The following is a 15,127-nucleotide window of genomic DNA, read 5'->3' on the forward strand; positions in this document are numbered from 1 at the left end:
GTGGTGAAATTTCATTCTTTTCACTACATTCTTGAGTAACGGCGGAGCTAGGTAAAGATAAGAGGTTCATATGAATCTTCTTCGACAAAAAATTACATTATATATACAAAATTAAAATTATTTTTATGTTTATAAAGTAAATATTGAATCTCCTTTACTTTTCTTTGGGTACTAATTAGGAGAAAGGCCCAAAATAGTCCATCATCTTTGGGTTAAGACTCAAAGTCATCCTTGAGTTTTCACATGGAGCATTAATAGTTCCTTATGTTTGTAATATTGGTGCACTTTGGTGCTCCTTCAAAATTTTGCATATTTTTTAACATTGATTTTATTCATAATTAATGTATGGAATGTTTAATCGTCATTTTATATATTTAGTAGAAATATCCAAGTGAGAGATTGTGAGAAGAAAAACATCTTATTTTGTTTAGTAGAAATCTTATTGCAGGTAAAGTCGAGACGTTCATCACAACGATTTCACGTATAATAGTACAAATTTTTCTTTTCTTGCAATGTCATACGTTAAAATATTTTTAGTTTAGTTGCAGTGATATTTATACTGAACAGAACAAGGTGTTCTTCTTCTCACCTTCTCTCACATAGAGTTATTATTTCTACTAAATATATAAAAAGACAATGAGACATTCCTTACATAAAATTATAAACAAAATTAATGTTAAAAAATAGGCAAAAGTTTAGGAGAGGACCAAAAGTGCACCAATATTGCAAACATGAGGGACTATTAGTGCTCCTCAACGATGACTTTGAGTCTTAACCCAAAGATGAGGGACTATTTTGGACTTTCTCTCTACTAATTACCAATGAGTTCTAGAAGCTTTTTTTTTCTTTCCATTTTCTGTGTTTATAGTAGATTGAATTAGGAAATATAGCTAGAAATTTAATTTGGTTTCAATTGACAATTAAATACTAAACACCTCAACTCGTCTCCATCGTGTCATGAATTGAATATTCTATCTTACGAAGTATTATCTAGACATCTTCAAATTCATGTGTCACAACAACATTGTGTATCCACTAGATACATTGGATGTTCACTAGATTCAGTGAGAACGAGTTTTAGTATTTAAGTGTCAGTTGAAATCAAGTTAAAACATCTAATATGTACTCTCAAAGAAGGTAATCTAGTAAATTTGAGTTAAGATAGAAACTTTAATTTCTCAGAAACATCCATTTGATTCTTGAAGATAATAATTAAGTACTTTGTTTTGTTTTCTTAATTAATTGAGTTAAGACAAACGCACAAGTTTTTAATTAATTNTACTCAATCAAACTATATCGCATAAATTGAATTTGACAGCGTATTAAAAATCAATAGGTTGATAATATGATCTAGGTGATGTGCATTTTTTTCGAATGTGATTCAAGTGTAACAAAATACTTTGAATGTAAATACGATTCGCGATATATACATCTAGCTAATCCGTATCCGCTATAAAGATACTTTAATAACCACATAATTTTAGTGACACGATCACCAAGGGATATGGTATGTGACCAATTCACTCATTAAGCAAAGATTATTGTTTCATGTCCACAAGTAGGCAATGAAGGTTCTATCCAATATTCGTAACGGATGGAACTAATTTTGATCAAGAACGTTCATTGTTGAGATTTAAATTAAAAAGAAAACGTCAAATATTTTCTTTTAACTTAAAATCAGCAACAGGCTGTTTGGCCATTGAATATTATACTTTGAGATTATAAATGCAAACCTTGAAAATAGAAATTTATGTGATATAAAATGTGAATCAAAATTAATCAGATCAGTGAATTACAGTACTAGATGGTCATTGAAATAAATGTTAGTAACAAAAATTGAAGTGGTTAGGGAAGCATATTAATTTGGTGTACCAACTATTAAAGAAGTAAACTACTCTCACTAAATATGTTGAAAACCTGAATAGCCACCTACATTGACCATGTAAGTATAGAGTCCAGCTAGCTTAAGAGCACCATGCATTTATTTTGTGAAATATTTATTATTAATTCGAAGTATATTGATTTGACTAATTTAAATTCATGTCAAATATATTAATTTAGATAGTGATGTGGTCTTTATAAAGAAATTTTCCATTTTCACAACTCAAACTCGAGATCTCAAATTAAGAATGGTGAAATTTCATTTTTTTCACTGCATTCTTGAGTAGGGGCGGATCGGAACTAGGTAAAGATAAGGGGTTCATATAAATCTTCTTTGAAAAATTACATAATATATACAGAATTAAAATTATTTTTATGTTTAGACAGTAAATATTGAATCTCCTTTACTTCTTTGGGTACTAATTACCAATGAGTTCTATAAGCTTTCTTTTTTCTTTCCATTTTATGTGTTTATAGTAGAATGAATTAGGAAATATAGCTAGAAATTTAACTTGATTTCAATTGACAATTAAATACTAAACACCTCAACTCGTCTCCATCGTATCATAGATTGAAATTCCATCTTACAAAGTAATCATCTAGCCATCTTCAAATTCATGTGTCACAACAACATTATGTATCCACTAGATACACTGGATGTTCACTAGATTCAGTGAGAACGAGTTTTAGTATTTAATTGTCAGTTGAAATCAAGTTAAAACATTTAAATATGTACTCTCAAAGAGGTAATCTAGTAAATCTGAGTTAAGATAGAAACTTTAATTTCTCAAACATCCATTTGATTCTTGAAGATAATAATTATAAGTACTTTGTTTTGTTTTCTTAATTAATTGAGTTAAGACAAAAGTGATGTGCAAGTTCTTAATTAATTAATTATATAGATAATGCATTTTATTGACTCATGACTGTAACTTCAATCCAACAAATATATATATTGAAATCCACAAAATTATCATTATTTTCAATTCCTTAGAAATAAGCATTCTTCCACCTTGAGGGTTGTGGTTGGATGTAGTTAGTAGTGGTAAATAGACGGATAGGATCGAATATGAATGGTTTAAAAATGAGTAAAATAAAAATGAATAAATATTTGATTTATTCATATTTAATATGGATGAAAAATGAATTAACTAACGAATAATAGGGATATTAGTATTATTTATGGTCAGGGGTGATGATACAAGCTAAAAACCAAAATAAGTTTAGATTTCTAAAAAATAAGAACTCATGAAAAAGAACAATAATAATAATAATATATTTAGTGAAATTCTACAAGTAATATTTGGGGAGGATAGTGTGTACGTACGTAGCCTTATCATCCTTTATGAAGATAGATAAATTATTTTCAATTAATCTTCGTCTCAAGTAAGACATAACAAAACAAGAAGGAAAGAGAGAATATAATAAAAGATACAGATAGAATCAATAAATAATATGATAGCCGAAACAAAGTAACAACAAGTAATAATAAGAAGCATAAGAAAGGAGGAGGAAGAAAAAATAAATACTAATACCACTAATAAGGAATTAATGAAAAATAACAAGAAAACAAAGTAGATATTTATAACATTGATATCCATATATTATATATCTAGATATTTATTTTAGTGGATAATATATTCATATTCGATCCATTTTTAAATGGTCAGTTATCCAACTTATATTCAATGGGTCGGATTAGATGTTTATTTATTTTTGTAAACCATTTTTCTAGTCTTTGGTGCAGTGATGGATTTGAAATTTCATTAAGAAAATTCAAAATATAAAATAGTAAATACACAAAAAGATCAAGGACATTTAACATCGAGTATACATGAATAAACATCAATCTTATAGATAGGGTATAATGTGCGCGTGAGTACTCATGCTTGTAGATCCCCGATTCTTATTGGACGATCATAATGCTTCTCAAAAATCGAAATTATTGATCATCCCCCTTGCGCTCCGTCCCCTAGCTTCACCAATGGTTGGCTAGATATATTGACCTCTTCATCCTTAACTAGATTAAATGGTTGGTTTTTCAGATGTATCACTTAATTAATTAATAGTTATTACTTCAGAAAGTCATATTTTTTCATGATTCTAATTTTCTTCAACTAAGAAAGTGAAGGAATACCGAATATTGCGTTGAAAAAGAAACCCTTCCAAATACAAAATTTGAAAGGTCGAGCTCTAAGAATAAAAAAAAATCCTTGGTAAAAAACGTTTTCCCTTTAACGATCCTTATTGTTGGACTTATGTCGTTGGGTTGCTCTAATGTGGGATGAAAGGTCCATAGAATAAAAGGGACTTTTTAGTGCTTGCTATAAATTAAAGGTTATGGTGTGAACAAGACAAGGATATATGTGGATCAATTTAATTAATTTTTTTCTAATGCATTAAACAGAATTAATATATGGTCCAAAATTTTATAAGTTGGAAAGTTGTCTTGTCTTTTGGATGGCTAAATCATTGTCCATGGCCTCTTATGCTTCTGGATAAATAAAGTGTACAAGAATTGGATGGACTTAAAATAAGATCCAAATCCAAGATTTTAAGTTAGTGGTTGAGTAGTATTTTTTGGGAAATTGATATTTTAGTGTATAGTTAAATTTCTGTTATATTGATTTTCTCGATATTTTTTGGTTGTTGTAGCGAAATGTTATTATATATAGAGAACATATAATATCAGATAACATGATATAGATCGATTTTATAAAAATATTGTTGTTATAGTGAAATATTATTATAGAAGATCCAATACAACACAACATAATACGATTTAATATGTAACAACGTTTATGCATCAAAAAGTTATTTTTTTACTCGATATAGCCGATTTATCAAAGCTTCATAAATCGCATTAGTTGAATGCGTTTTATGAAGGTTTGATAAAGCCGGGTGCAATGTATGAAACTTTCATTTCAAATCAATACCATATGCATAAATAGATTATTTTTTTCATCTAAATTGATTGTTTTTAATTTCATAACTGGAGTATTAGTTGATAAATGTTATTTTTCAAGAATTTGAGTTTCTAAATGATCAAAGTCATGAAGTATTAATCTGATACAATTTAGCAAAGTAATTTGATCAATACCTACCACGACTTCAAGTTAATATACAATAATAATTGAATTCACATTTAAATATTTTGTAAATTTTTTGATTATATATATAGGGTATTTACGAAAAAACTACGAAATTCCCATAGACACATATGATATACGATCTAGATCCGCCCCTAACCTCTTGCAATGAAAAATCTAGAGTACATGATATCGTTATAAGAATTCATAAATTTCAAATTCTGAATCGGCTTATATAAATACAGTGTAATTGTCTTTCAACGTTTCTCCTAGTGATGAAGGAAGATATCCTAGGGAATGTCTCTAACTATCAAATGATTCATTGATAGTTAACTTGAGGTTATCGCAGGAACACATAAACTTGAAATTTGCCTCTGTCAGAGTAGATTTAGAATTTGAATTAAGTTTATAGGCTCTCCTACACCAACTTCAGGTTAATATACAATAAAAATTGGATTTCACAGTCATATATTTATAAATATTATGAATTTTTAAAGAGAAATACATAGTATATATGAAGAAAAAAACTATTAGATTCCCGTGAACTCGTATATACATTATGCTCTAGATCCGCCCCTGGCCTCTGACAGTGGCTGATCTAGAATACAACAAAGTGACCAACAGGTTCACGAGAACTCAATAGCTTTCTCTCATATCTTATATATATCTATATACTAAGAAATTCGCTAAATATCTATACATATTCAACCATATAAGTTCAATTATTATTGTATATTAACTTGAAAACATCGTAAAAGCCCATAAACTTTAAATTTTGAATCCGTCTTCGTATAAAATGTAACTTTTTTTTGGTGAAAATGACTAGCCAAACGTGCATATTTTGAGGTTGTTAAGATTAAGAAGGTGTCTATCAACTTTGCTCTTATTGCATGGGGGATATCCAACAATGAAGGCCCTCACTGTTTCAACTATTAAAGTCACTAAATATTTTTGTTGTTTTTTTACAAGAAAAATTGGAACAATATTATCCAGAATATCTGCTAGTGGTGGGTCATATATCATCAACACTTTAGAGATATTACAAGGCCGATTATATAGCTAATCCCAACTTGTTTAGAACAGAGGATCTTGAATATTTTTTTAAAAAAAAATCATAAGTGGAGTAGTTGATAAATGTTACCATGATATTTTTCAAGAATCTGATTTTTTAAATGATCAAAGTCAAGAAGTATTTGATATAATTAAGCAAAATTTGATCAATATATAATAATTATTGAGTTCATATTTAATAATTTTTTTAATTATAGGGTCTTTACGAAAAAGTTACTGAATTTCCATGAACACATACAATATATGATTTAGATCCACCCCTAGCATGTTACAGTGACAAATCTAGAGTACAACCTACATGTTCATTAGAACTCAATAACTTTTGCTCATAGTAATATATACATAATAGAATATTTACTAAATATCTATAGATATGTGATTATAAGCTCAATTATTATTGTATATCATCTTGAGATCGCTTTTAAAAAATCATAAAAAACTTTAAATTCTGCTATTGGTGAAGGAAGATATCCAACAGTGAAGGCCCTCTCTGTTTTCAACTATGAAATGTCTCTAAATATTTTTCACATGAAAACTTGAAACCATTATCCAGAATTTATGCTATTGGTGGGTCATATATATAACTGGTATTTACATCAAATCGAAATCGAATAAATTAAATTATTATCGTTAAGTGATTTAATAAGGTGGGAAGGCACGTTAATAAACCTTAGTTAAGTGATAAAAGGCAATATACAAACACATCTATTAACTTAGTGTATAATAAGAATTTTTTTTAATATTTAACTTTAAACTCAATTATTATTAGTCTATTAACTTGAGATTGTTTCAAGAATGCATAAACTTTACGAGAACTCATTAGCTTTTGCTCATATATACTCTGTATACATATATACAATACCAAATTCACTAAATATCTATAAGTATTCAATTATAAACTCAATTATTATTGTATAATATTAACTCCAGATCGTTTTAATAACCCATAAATTTTAAATTCTGAACCCGTCTTTATATACGGTGCAACTTTTTTTTTTTGGTGAAAATGACTAGCTAAATGTGCATATTTTGAGGTTGTTAAGCCTAAGAAGATGCCTATCAACTTTGCTCCTAGTGAAGAAAAGATATCCAACAATGAAGGCCCTCATTGTTTCAACTATGAAAAAAGTCTCTAAATATTTTTTTGTTATTTTTGACATGAAAAATTGGAACAACAACATCCAGAATTTCTGTTATTGGTGGGTCATATATTTATCCAAATTGTGCCTGTAATTGCTCTTTCACTTCCTTTTCTGTCTATCTTGGAATGGAGAAAAAAAAAAAAGTTGTGCCCCTTGGTGTTCTCAGAGGCAACTTATGTGCAATTTGAGAGCAATGATTCTATGTGTAGATACTATTTATGATATCATTAAAATATAAATTCTTATCTCACATTCTATCCCATATAAAAATAATATATAGTTTTATGTATAAGTTAAGTTAGATCAAAATATGGCATTCTATTTGGACGTATGTACGAAAAAAGTCTCATATTACTAGTGGAAAAATTGAAAACATATGCATGCGATGTGTGGATATATTCTTAGTGGTGTGATACTTTCTGAAGAAAAAAAAACCCTGCAATTTGACCTAAAGCGGACAATATTGCATTATGTTATAAGAGTTCTTTTTTATTGACGTAGCTCAACAACTGATGTTAGAGCCAATAATTTGACTAAATGAATATGTAGATGACAGAGAGATGGTGTGGAGCTTTATTTACGACGTTTACCGTGTTGAAGGTAGTTTGAAGACACACACGTATGAGAATAAGCTAGCTTTGAGCTCTAATGTTTATAAATGTTTGGTCACATCGATGGTATACAATGAATCTCGAAAATTAACCCATGGAATATGGTAATGTATGTCACATGAAACTAGGTTTGATGGAAAGATTGTTATAATTTGATGTATGAATAAAGTCTCACATTGATAGCTAAGAAGATTGTAAAGTATCATATACGTTGTATCGATACTATTAATTATGAGGCCTTATGAAAGAATGTGTCTGAAGAGGGTAAAGTGTACGCAAACCTTATCCTACCTTGAAAAGCAGAGATGCTATTTCCGATAGACCCCATTTCAAGGAAAAACAATACAAAGTTGTTCAGAAAAAAAGTGACGAAAGTGAAAAGAAGTCATGACAAAATACTATAGAAAACATGATAAAGCAGTCTGAAAGAAGGAGTAGTAACGTAACTACAAAAAAAATAATACAATAATCAAAATATAAAAAATAATAAAAATCAAAGGGCAAGAAACTACCAGAGTAATATAACCAGCTTAACTCAACATATTATTTTATTAATTAATTACATAGATATCATATACCAAACACTGTACAAGTATATTATAATTATTTATATAATATACAAAATTTTATAATGAGAGTGGGGAAGTTTCAACTTGAAAAGAACTAAAGAAAGAGTCTCTCGAGTTCCAACCTTTCTTTCCTCCACCATAAACTGTCGGATCGTGTGTTTTCTTGTTTCTTTGTTTTGTTTATTAGTAGTTCAATGTCAACAATCTAATTATTCATTGTTTAATTCTTTTTTAATATTATTTTCATGATTTTGTACATAAATTAATATCTATATTGAAAAAAAAACGCAGATAATTACTATATTACTCCCTCAGTCCCAATTTATGTGACACTTTTCATTTTTCGAGAGTTGAACAGTTTAAGTTTGATCGGGAGTTTACGTATGGAATCTTCAATTTTTTTGAAATGAAATTTATATATTTGTAAACTACGTAAAAAGTGCTATAAGTAACAATAATTAATAATTCAAAATGTTTAAAACATTTATGAAAAAAAGATAAACTTGTTTGAATTTCGAAATTCGAAAAGTGTCACATGACAAAATGAGATGGGGGGAATACCATTTATGTATTAAAACACATCTTGGATTTGATTAGGTCAACTATCAGTTTTTTCTTTTTTTAGATAAACTATCATCATCTATGCAACTAGGTGTGTTTTAGCACATAGATCAATGGTGATAGTTTAAGTAGGAAAATGAAACAACTGATAATTAAAGATGAAAACACATCTATGTATTAAAACACATCTCGAGAAGCTAATTAATCCAACTATCATTTCAATCTTCTTCTTTTTTTGAACTATCATCATCTACGCAACTAAGTGTATTTTAATACATAAATGATGATAGTTCAAGTATGAAAATAGAACAATCGGTGATAGTCCTGATAAGAAAAGAGAACAACTGATATTGAAAAAGACGAGTTCAGATGTGTTTGTGACCATAAACTCTTGTTTTTTATAATGTTCTTTCTTGATTTTGTGCATTAATTATTATCTATATTGAAAAGACACAGACAAGTGAACAAATTTAGGTGAAAGAGCATATATATATACTATGGTGAAGTGACATTTTTTAAAATTTTCTTGATAAAGACAGTAAGATAAAGTTAAAAATAAAGCTCCTGGAATCCAGTAAAAAAAAAAGCATGAAACTAGGCAAAGCAAAGTGGTTCGTGAGCTCCAAGTATTATTATATCTATTTTTATTGAGCTTTCTCTAAAGTAAATAACTGTTTTAGCTAAAGTGACATGCACACAAAATCCCACATTCTCGTTTACAGGAAAAAAATGATGAAAATTGTGTTAAATTTTTATTTTTTTTTGAGAAATGAAATGGGGTTAAATGTCAAAGTTCATTAAGTTTGTATATAGCTTGGTGCACAAAGTTTTCACTATACATGAAACAATTCTACTTTGTTTTTACGGCCTGAGTGATCTCTTAGTTATATAACGACAACTCTTACCATTGATTAATTAGTGCATTGTGGTTTAGTTCAAGTGACAAATGTTGAGGGACTTATGACGTACTTACATCATGTGAGCTAAACGTGGTATTTAAGTAGAGAAGGATAGTAGAGTTGTAGTTGGTTAAAGATAGATAGAAAAGGTTAGAGAGTTTTAGCTGTTGAGGTGGTGTATTGATAGGTGAGACCAATAACAACAAGAGCAACAGAAAATTTAGGATTGACACCAAACGGATTTCTCGATTATAAAAAGCTGGCAATGTTAATGATTTAATGATGGACTAATATGATCCAAGTTAATTTGACAACTAGACATTAGAGCAAAGTAAGAAAAATATATCTCTAATTTGACTTACCTACCTTTGTTTTATTAGGAAAATTATCAAATTTGAAGACATGTTCATGAAGTACATGAATTTATGTCCAAAATGATATAAGCAATGAGTTTGGTGGGGGACACATAACACAAAAATGAGAAATCATTATTGGGTAGTAATTTGATAATAAATCTCCATAACTATCAAATGATTCATTGAGATTATTTTTCTTAACAATTAGAGAAATAGAAAGACATTCATTGAATTTAGAACTTTAAATCAATAGATCTTGAGTACTATCACTACCTAACTACTCTTTTAAGACAATGAGTGTGAACTTACTATAAGTATGTATTCTTTAAAATTATTCAAACTATATATCTAGCTCAAGTTATGTGCTTGCACCTAGGGGGTAAAATTCACAAATACCCACTTTTCAACCCTTGTAATAGAAAAATAGTCGCTGCCATAGAGTTTCAAAATTCACATGTAATCGAAAAATAGTCGTTGTTATAAAGTTTCGAAATTCACAAGTGAAACTCCGGGATATCGGCACAGAACTTCATCTATGGAATTTGAAATTTTATGACAATGTTTATTTTTGAAAGACAGAGCCAAAAAGTGACCAGTAGACATTATTTCTACGCACATAAATCACTATCAACTACAAAAAAGTATAAGTCCAATAGGATAAATAAAAGGAGGAAAATAACAGATGAAGTAGTCGAGGTATCCTCAAGCTGACCTGGGCACTAGCATTACCCAAAAATAAAAGGGCAAGTGGAAAATGAGACTAAAAGAAGTATTATAAGAATTAAGAAATGTATAACAATATAAACAATTTTCCCCTTTATGTACTAAATTTCATATTTGGGATCATTTAAAATATGCATAATATCACTTTATTTACAAGCCATTTTTTAAAAAATAAAAAGCTACACATCCATCCTCTTTATAAAATGGTCCTCTTCCCCTGCATTTGCTCTTAAAAACTCAACTTACACTTCCAAAAACTCACAAACACAAAGTGAAAAACACCATGGAATATGCAGAAATTCGTCGTTCGTGTGACAATGTAGTTGAAGAAGAAGATTATATAGACATGGAAGTAAGTTCAAATTCAAACATATTTTCACAATTCACAAATTCCCCTTCTCAAGCTAGAGAATTTGAATTCCAAATGTTTCCAAATTCTATTGATAAAGACACAACAACTTCACCAGCTGATGAATTATTCCATAATGGAAAACTTCTCCCACTTCACCTCCCTTTTGGTACAACACAAATGGTAGAGAAATTACTTCAAAATCCTATTAAACATGTTCATGGAACTCGAAAAAACGATGTTTTTGATGAGTCTTTTAGTACTCCTTTGTTCACAACCACTACTAATACTCCTACGAGTAATAACACTCCATTTGAATCATGTAATATCTCTCCCGTTGAGTCTTGTCAAGTTAGCAGGGAACTCAATCCGGAAGAATACATGTTCGAGTATTCAGCTGATGCAAACAATGTATTTCCAGCAGACGATGAGAATACAAAAAGGTCATGGGCTAAGAAACTCAAGCAAATAAAGAATTCCACGTTTGGTTCTAAACTTAAGTCTTCGCGCTCTTATCTCAAGTCTTTCTTTTCCAAATCTGGTTGCTCGAACGAGTACTCTGCAGCTGCTTCAAGAAACATCGAAAAAGGGCCTTTTCCAATAGCTAAAGAAGGTAAGAAAGAACCATTTGGGCAAATTCATAGAGGTGGTGCAAATTCAAAAGGGGTCAAAAAAGAAAATGATCGCGATCAAGATATCAGAGGTCGACATAGAAGGTCATTCTCAGGAGCTATTAAAAGATTTTCGACAACTAAATCATCTTCGTCTTCATTTTCATCGTCAACTTCTGGCTCCTTGTCAGCTTCAAGCTCGAATAATTCGAATGAATTTCAAGAAATGCACTTCTTCAAGAGAAACAACAATTCATATTCAGATATAGAGAACTCAATTCAAGCAGCAATTGCTCATTGCAAAAACTCTCAGCAAGCTAGAAAGACAATAACTGACATTGGAGTTTGTTCATTGTCAGCTTCTAAAGTGTTCACTGAAGAACAAGAAAGACCTGGACTCTGCAGGGGATAATCTTTTCCTTTTTTTAATGATAATTGTGGCTTACATGCACCTCGACTAATTGCACGAGATACCTGTCACCTTCCACCAGCAACAGACATCAGGCAACTCTGTCTATCAAGGCTAGGGCAGACGGAAAGAAATCACCTAGGGTTTTTTCTTGTAATCGTTTCTTCTTTTACTGGAGGAATTGAAATGAAAATAACTTTTAAGTTATCTTATTATATGATTGCTTCTTTCTTTCACAATTTTGTGTAATAAGCCTCTATGTAGATTAGCAATACTTGGCTTTCCAGAGCATAACTCTGTTAGAAAATTTGTGATAAATGCCAAATGAAGGTTTTTCTGGTACATTATTCCACCGAGTACGTGTTAGTTGCTACTAGTACACGTATCGAATAACTCTGACTATGAAACCTTAGAAAATCAAAAGAAATCACCTAGTCTTGTTTGTCTTTACTGGAATTTAAACCTTGAATGAACTACTTCATGCAAAGAGTCATTTTCTCTAGGTGATCATTTACAAATGACAAATAGAGAGTTGCATATCATTAATTAAGGAATTATTCTACCATCAAGAACCTATGTTGCTCGGACTCTTCAAAATGTCGTTAGATGTGTGTCAGATCCTCCTAAAGCTATCCATTTTGGAGGATCTGACACGAGTGTGACAATGTCAGCAACATAGACAAGAACTACGGGGAGATGGATGGGATTTTGAGATTCCTCCAAATTTAACCAAAGTCCTTGGTTCGAGCCCGAGGAATGGAGGAACTTCAGGTAAAAAAGGCTTCCCCTTTAGACTGGCCCTACATGGCGCTAATTCGAATTAGTCGGTCAAGTAAAGTTTGAATACCAAATGATTAAACAAAAACAATACTCTTCATGATGAACTAATAAAGAGCTATTTTGAGCATTATGCAAAAATTAAATAGAGTATCCTTGTTGGATGAATTTGTCTTTTGACTGCTACATATTAAAACTATTACAAAGCTTCAAGCCTAAGTTGAAGTAATAAATTTGCTAGTGCTATTAGTTTAATGTGTAAATTAATGAAGCTAATGATGATTTTATTTAGAATAAGAATCAATGAAGGCAGAAAAAAGATAGTGGTTTAATGGTCCTTAAAGTACATCAATAATTATTTATTTTATCATACATGATTCCCTTTATACTGGGTCACTTTGCTTAATTTGAGTCAAGTATTTTCTAACTTTATATTTTAAGGAGGTTAATTTCATATATGCTCACTAAATTTTTACATTATTGCCTTAACGTCACTAAATAATTTTTGGTAACAAATCAAAAGTATTACATATTGAATTTTCTTTTCTATTAATATTGAATACTTATGCTCTTTATTTCTCGTGTATAATAACTTTTTGTTTAATATATACTACTATCTCTTATCATCACAGACTAATGATAGCAAATCTTTTTATTTATTGAGGGAAAATTCTGATTCATCATAAAATAAAATATTATAGTGAGGTCACTCTAATAAAAGAAAATACCAAAAATAATCATTAATTTTGATTGCAAAAACCCCACTTGTGTGGCACTCAAGAATAGCTGATGCATTAGATTATGTTATTATATTAACTCACTTTAAGGCTAAATAAATAAATGGTTCCAATCAATAAGTTTAAGGAGCACTTCTTTTATTTATACTTAGGAGGAGACTTATAGAATTGTTTATTGGTCAGTTTGGTACGATTTTTAAATATTTGGATTCAATATTTTTTTGTGTTTTTCATACATTCTACTCTTTCCGAATTCACTTGTGGAATTACTTTGTTTTTATTGTGATTTGTGGTTGTAATTTGGTTATTGTCTCTTTCAAGTCATTCCTCCGTATAATTTTAGGGTGTAAGATTATGGTTGTTCACTCTCATTTTAGTCGAGTGACTTTGTATCTATCCTTACCGAGAAAAACTTGTTTTAGCAGCATCTCCCATTCATATCAATTTGGGTTTTCCCCGCCATATTTATTTATAGTGAGGAAAACCCAAATCCCGGAACAACTTGGTACTACGTATGGGTGGAAACTAGGTGGATAATGAATCTACCTCTTCACCCTTCTCCGCTTAATATCAAGATTTGAATCCGTGACATGCACCTCATCCACATGCACACATCAGGCTTTTATGACCATATCAATAGACCAAATCCTTGAGAACAAGGAAGGCCAGAATTTTATAAACAACTTTTCTAACAGTATTAGGAAAAAAAAAATACATACTTTAATGTTCCTTTTAGAGGAAAAGAAAATCATCTTTTGAATTTCAAATGGGTATAAGAGCCCTTAAACCAAGTGAAGATGTTAGCCACATTTTTGACAAAAATTAGATTCAAAATAAACATTGTTGTAAAGATTCATTGATTATGTTGAGCACTTAGGAATACACTGATAAGCATATTACAACAAACACTTTCTCCCCACCAATTTCTCTCAGTGTTTAGAGAATCAAATACCAAAAAAGTTAACTAAAAGTTGTCTACTAAGCTCCTTTTTCTCCTTTTTTCTGTATGTTTTGTACAGTCAAAGTTATTAGATTTAGCATTCACCACTAATTTCTAGTTTTCAAGACACTTGTAAAAGCAAAGTAAGAATTAAAAATATTTTTTATATCATCCTTTCATTTACCAGAGGATGACATATGGAACTTCCCGGCCCACCATGTTGCTCAAACTCTTCAAAAAGGTCGAGCGTGTCAAATCCTCTAAAATTGGTGCATTTATGGAGACACGAGTGAGGCAACATTTTTGGAGTATTAAAGCTTTCTCCCTAAGTACAACAACAACAATGACATACCCAGTGAATTCCCACAAGTGGGGTTTGGGGAGGGTTACGCGAACCTTACC

At 30.2% G+C, this 15,127-nt stretch overlaps 2 protein-coding genes across 2 annotated transcripts in view; one reads left to right on the forward strand and one right to left on the reverse strand.

Moving 5' to 3' along the window:
* Positions 1-11,835, reverse strand: part of LOC125868316 (serine/arginine-rich splicing factor RS2Z32-like) — a 79,648-nt gene extending 67,813 nt beyond the window's left edge. Inside the window, exon 1 of the mRNA XM_049548971.1 lies at positions 11,831-11,835. The gene's annotated coding sequence lies outside the window, so the exon portion shown is untranslated. The remainder of the gene's footprint in view (positions 1-11,830) is intronic.
* Positions 11,186-12,274, forward strand: LOC125868995 (probable membrane-associated kinase regulator 4). Its single transcript, XM_049549550.1, has one exon. The coding sequence runs from the start codon at positions 11,186-11,188 to the stop codon at positions 12,272-12,274; it is 1,089 nt and encodes a 362-aa protein (XP_049405507.1).
* The last annotated feature ends 2,853 nt before the right edge of the window (positions 12,275-15,127 follow it).

Source organism: Solanum stenotomum, chromosome 6, assembly GCF_019186545.1.
Source record: "Solanum stenotomum isolate F172 chromosome 6, ASM1918654v1, whole genome shotgun sequence".
NCBI classification, from domain to species: Eukaryota; Viridiplantae; Streptophyta; class Magnoliopsida; order Solanales; family Solanaceae; genus Solanum; species Solanum stenotomum.

Excerpts from the sequence above, each read along its gene's own strand:
- LOC125868995 (XM_049549550.1), top strand. The coding sequence starts at position 11,186 with ATGGAATATGCAGAAATTCGTCGTTCGTGTGACAATGTAGTTGAAGAA.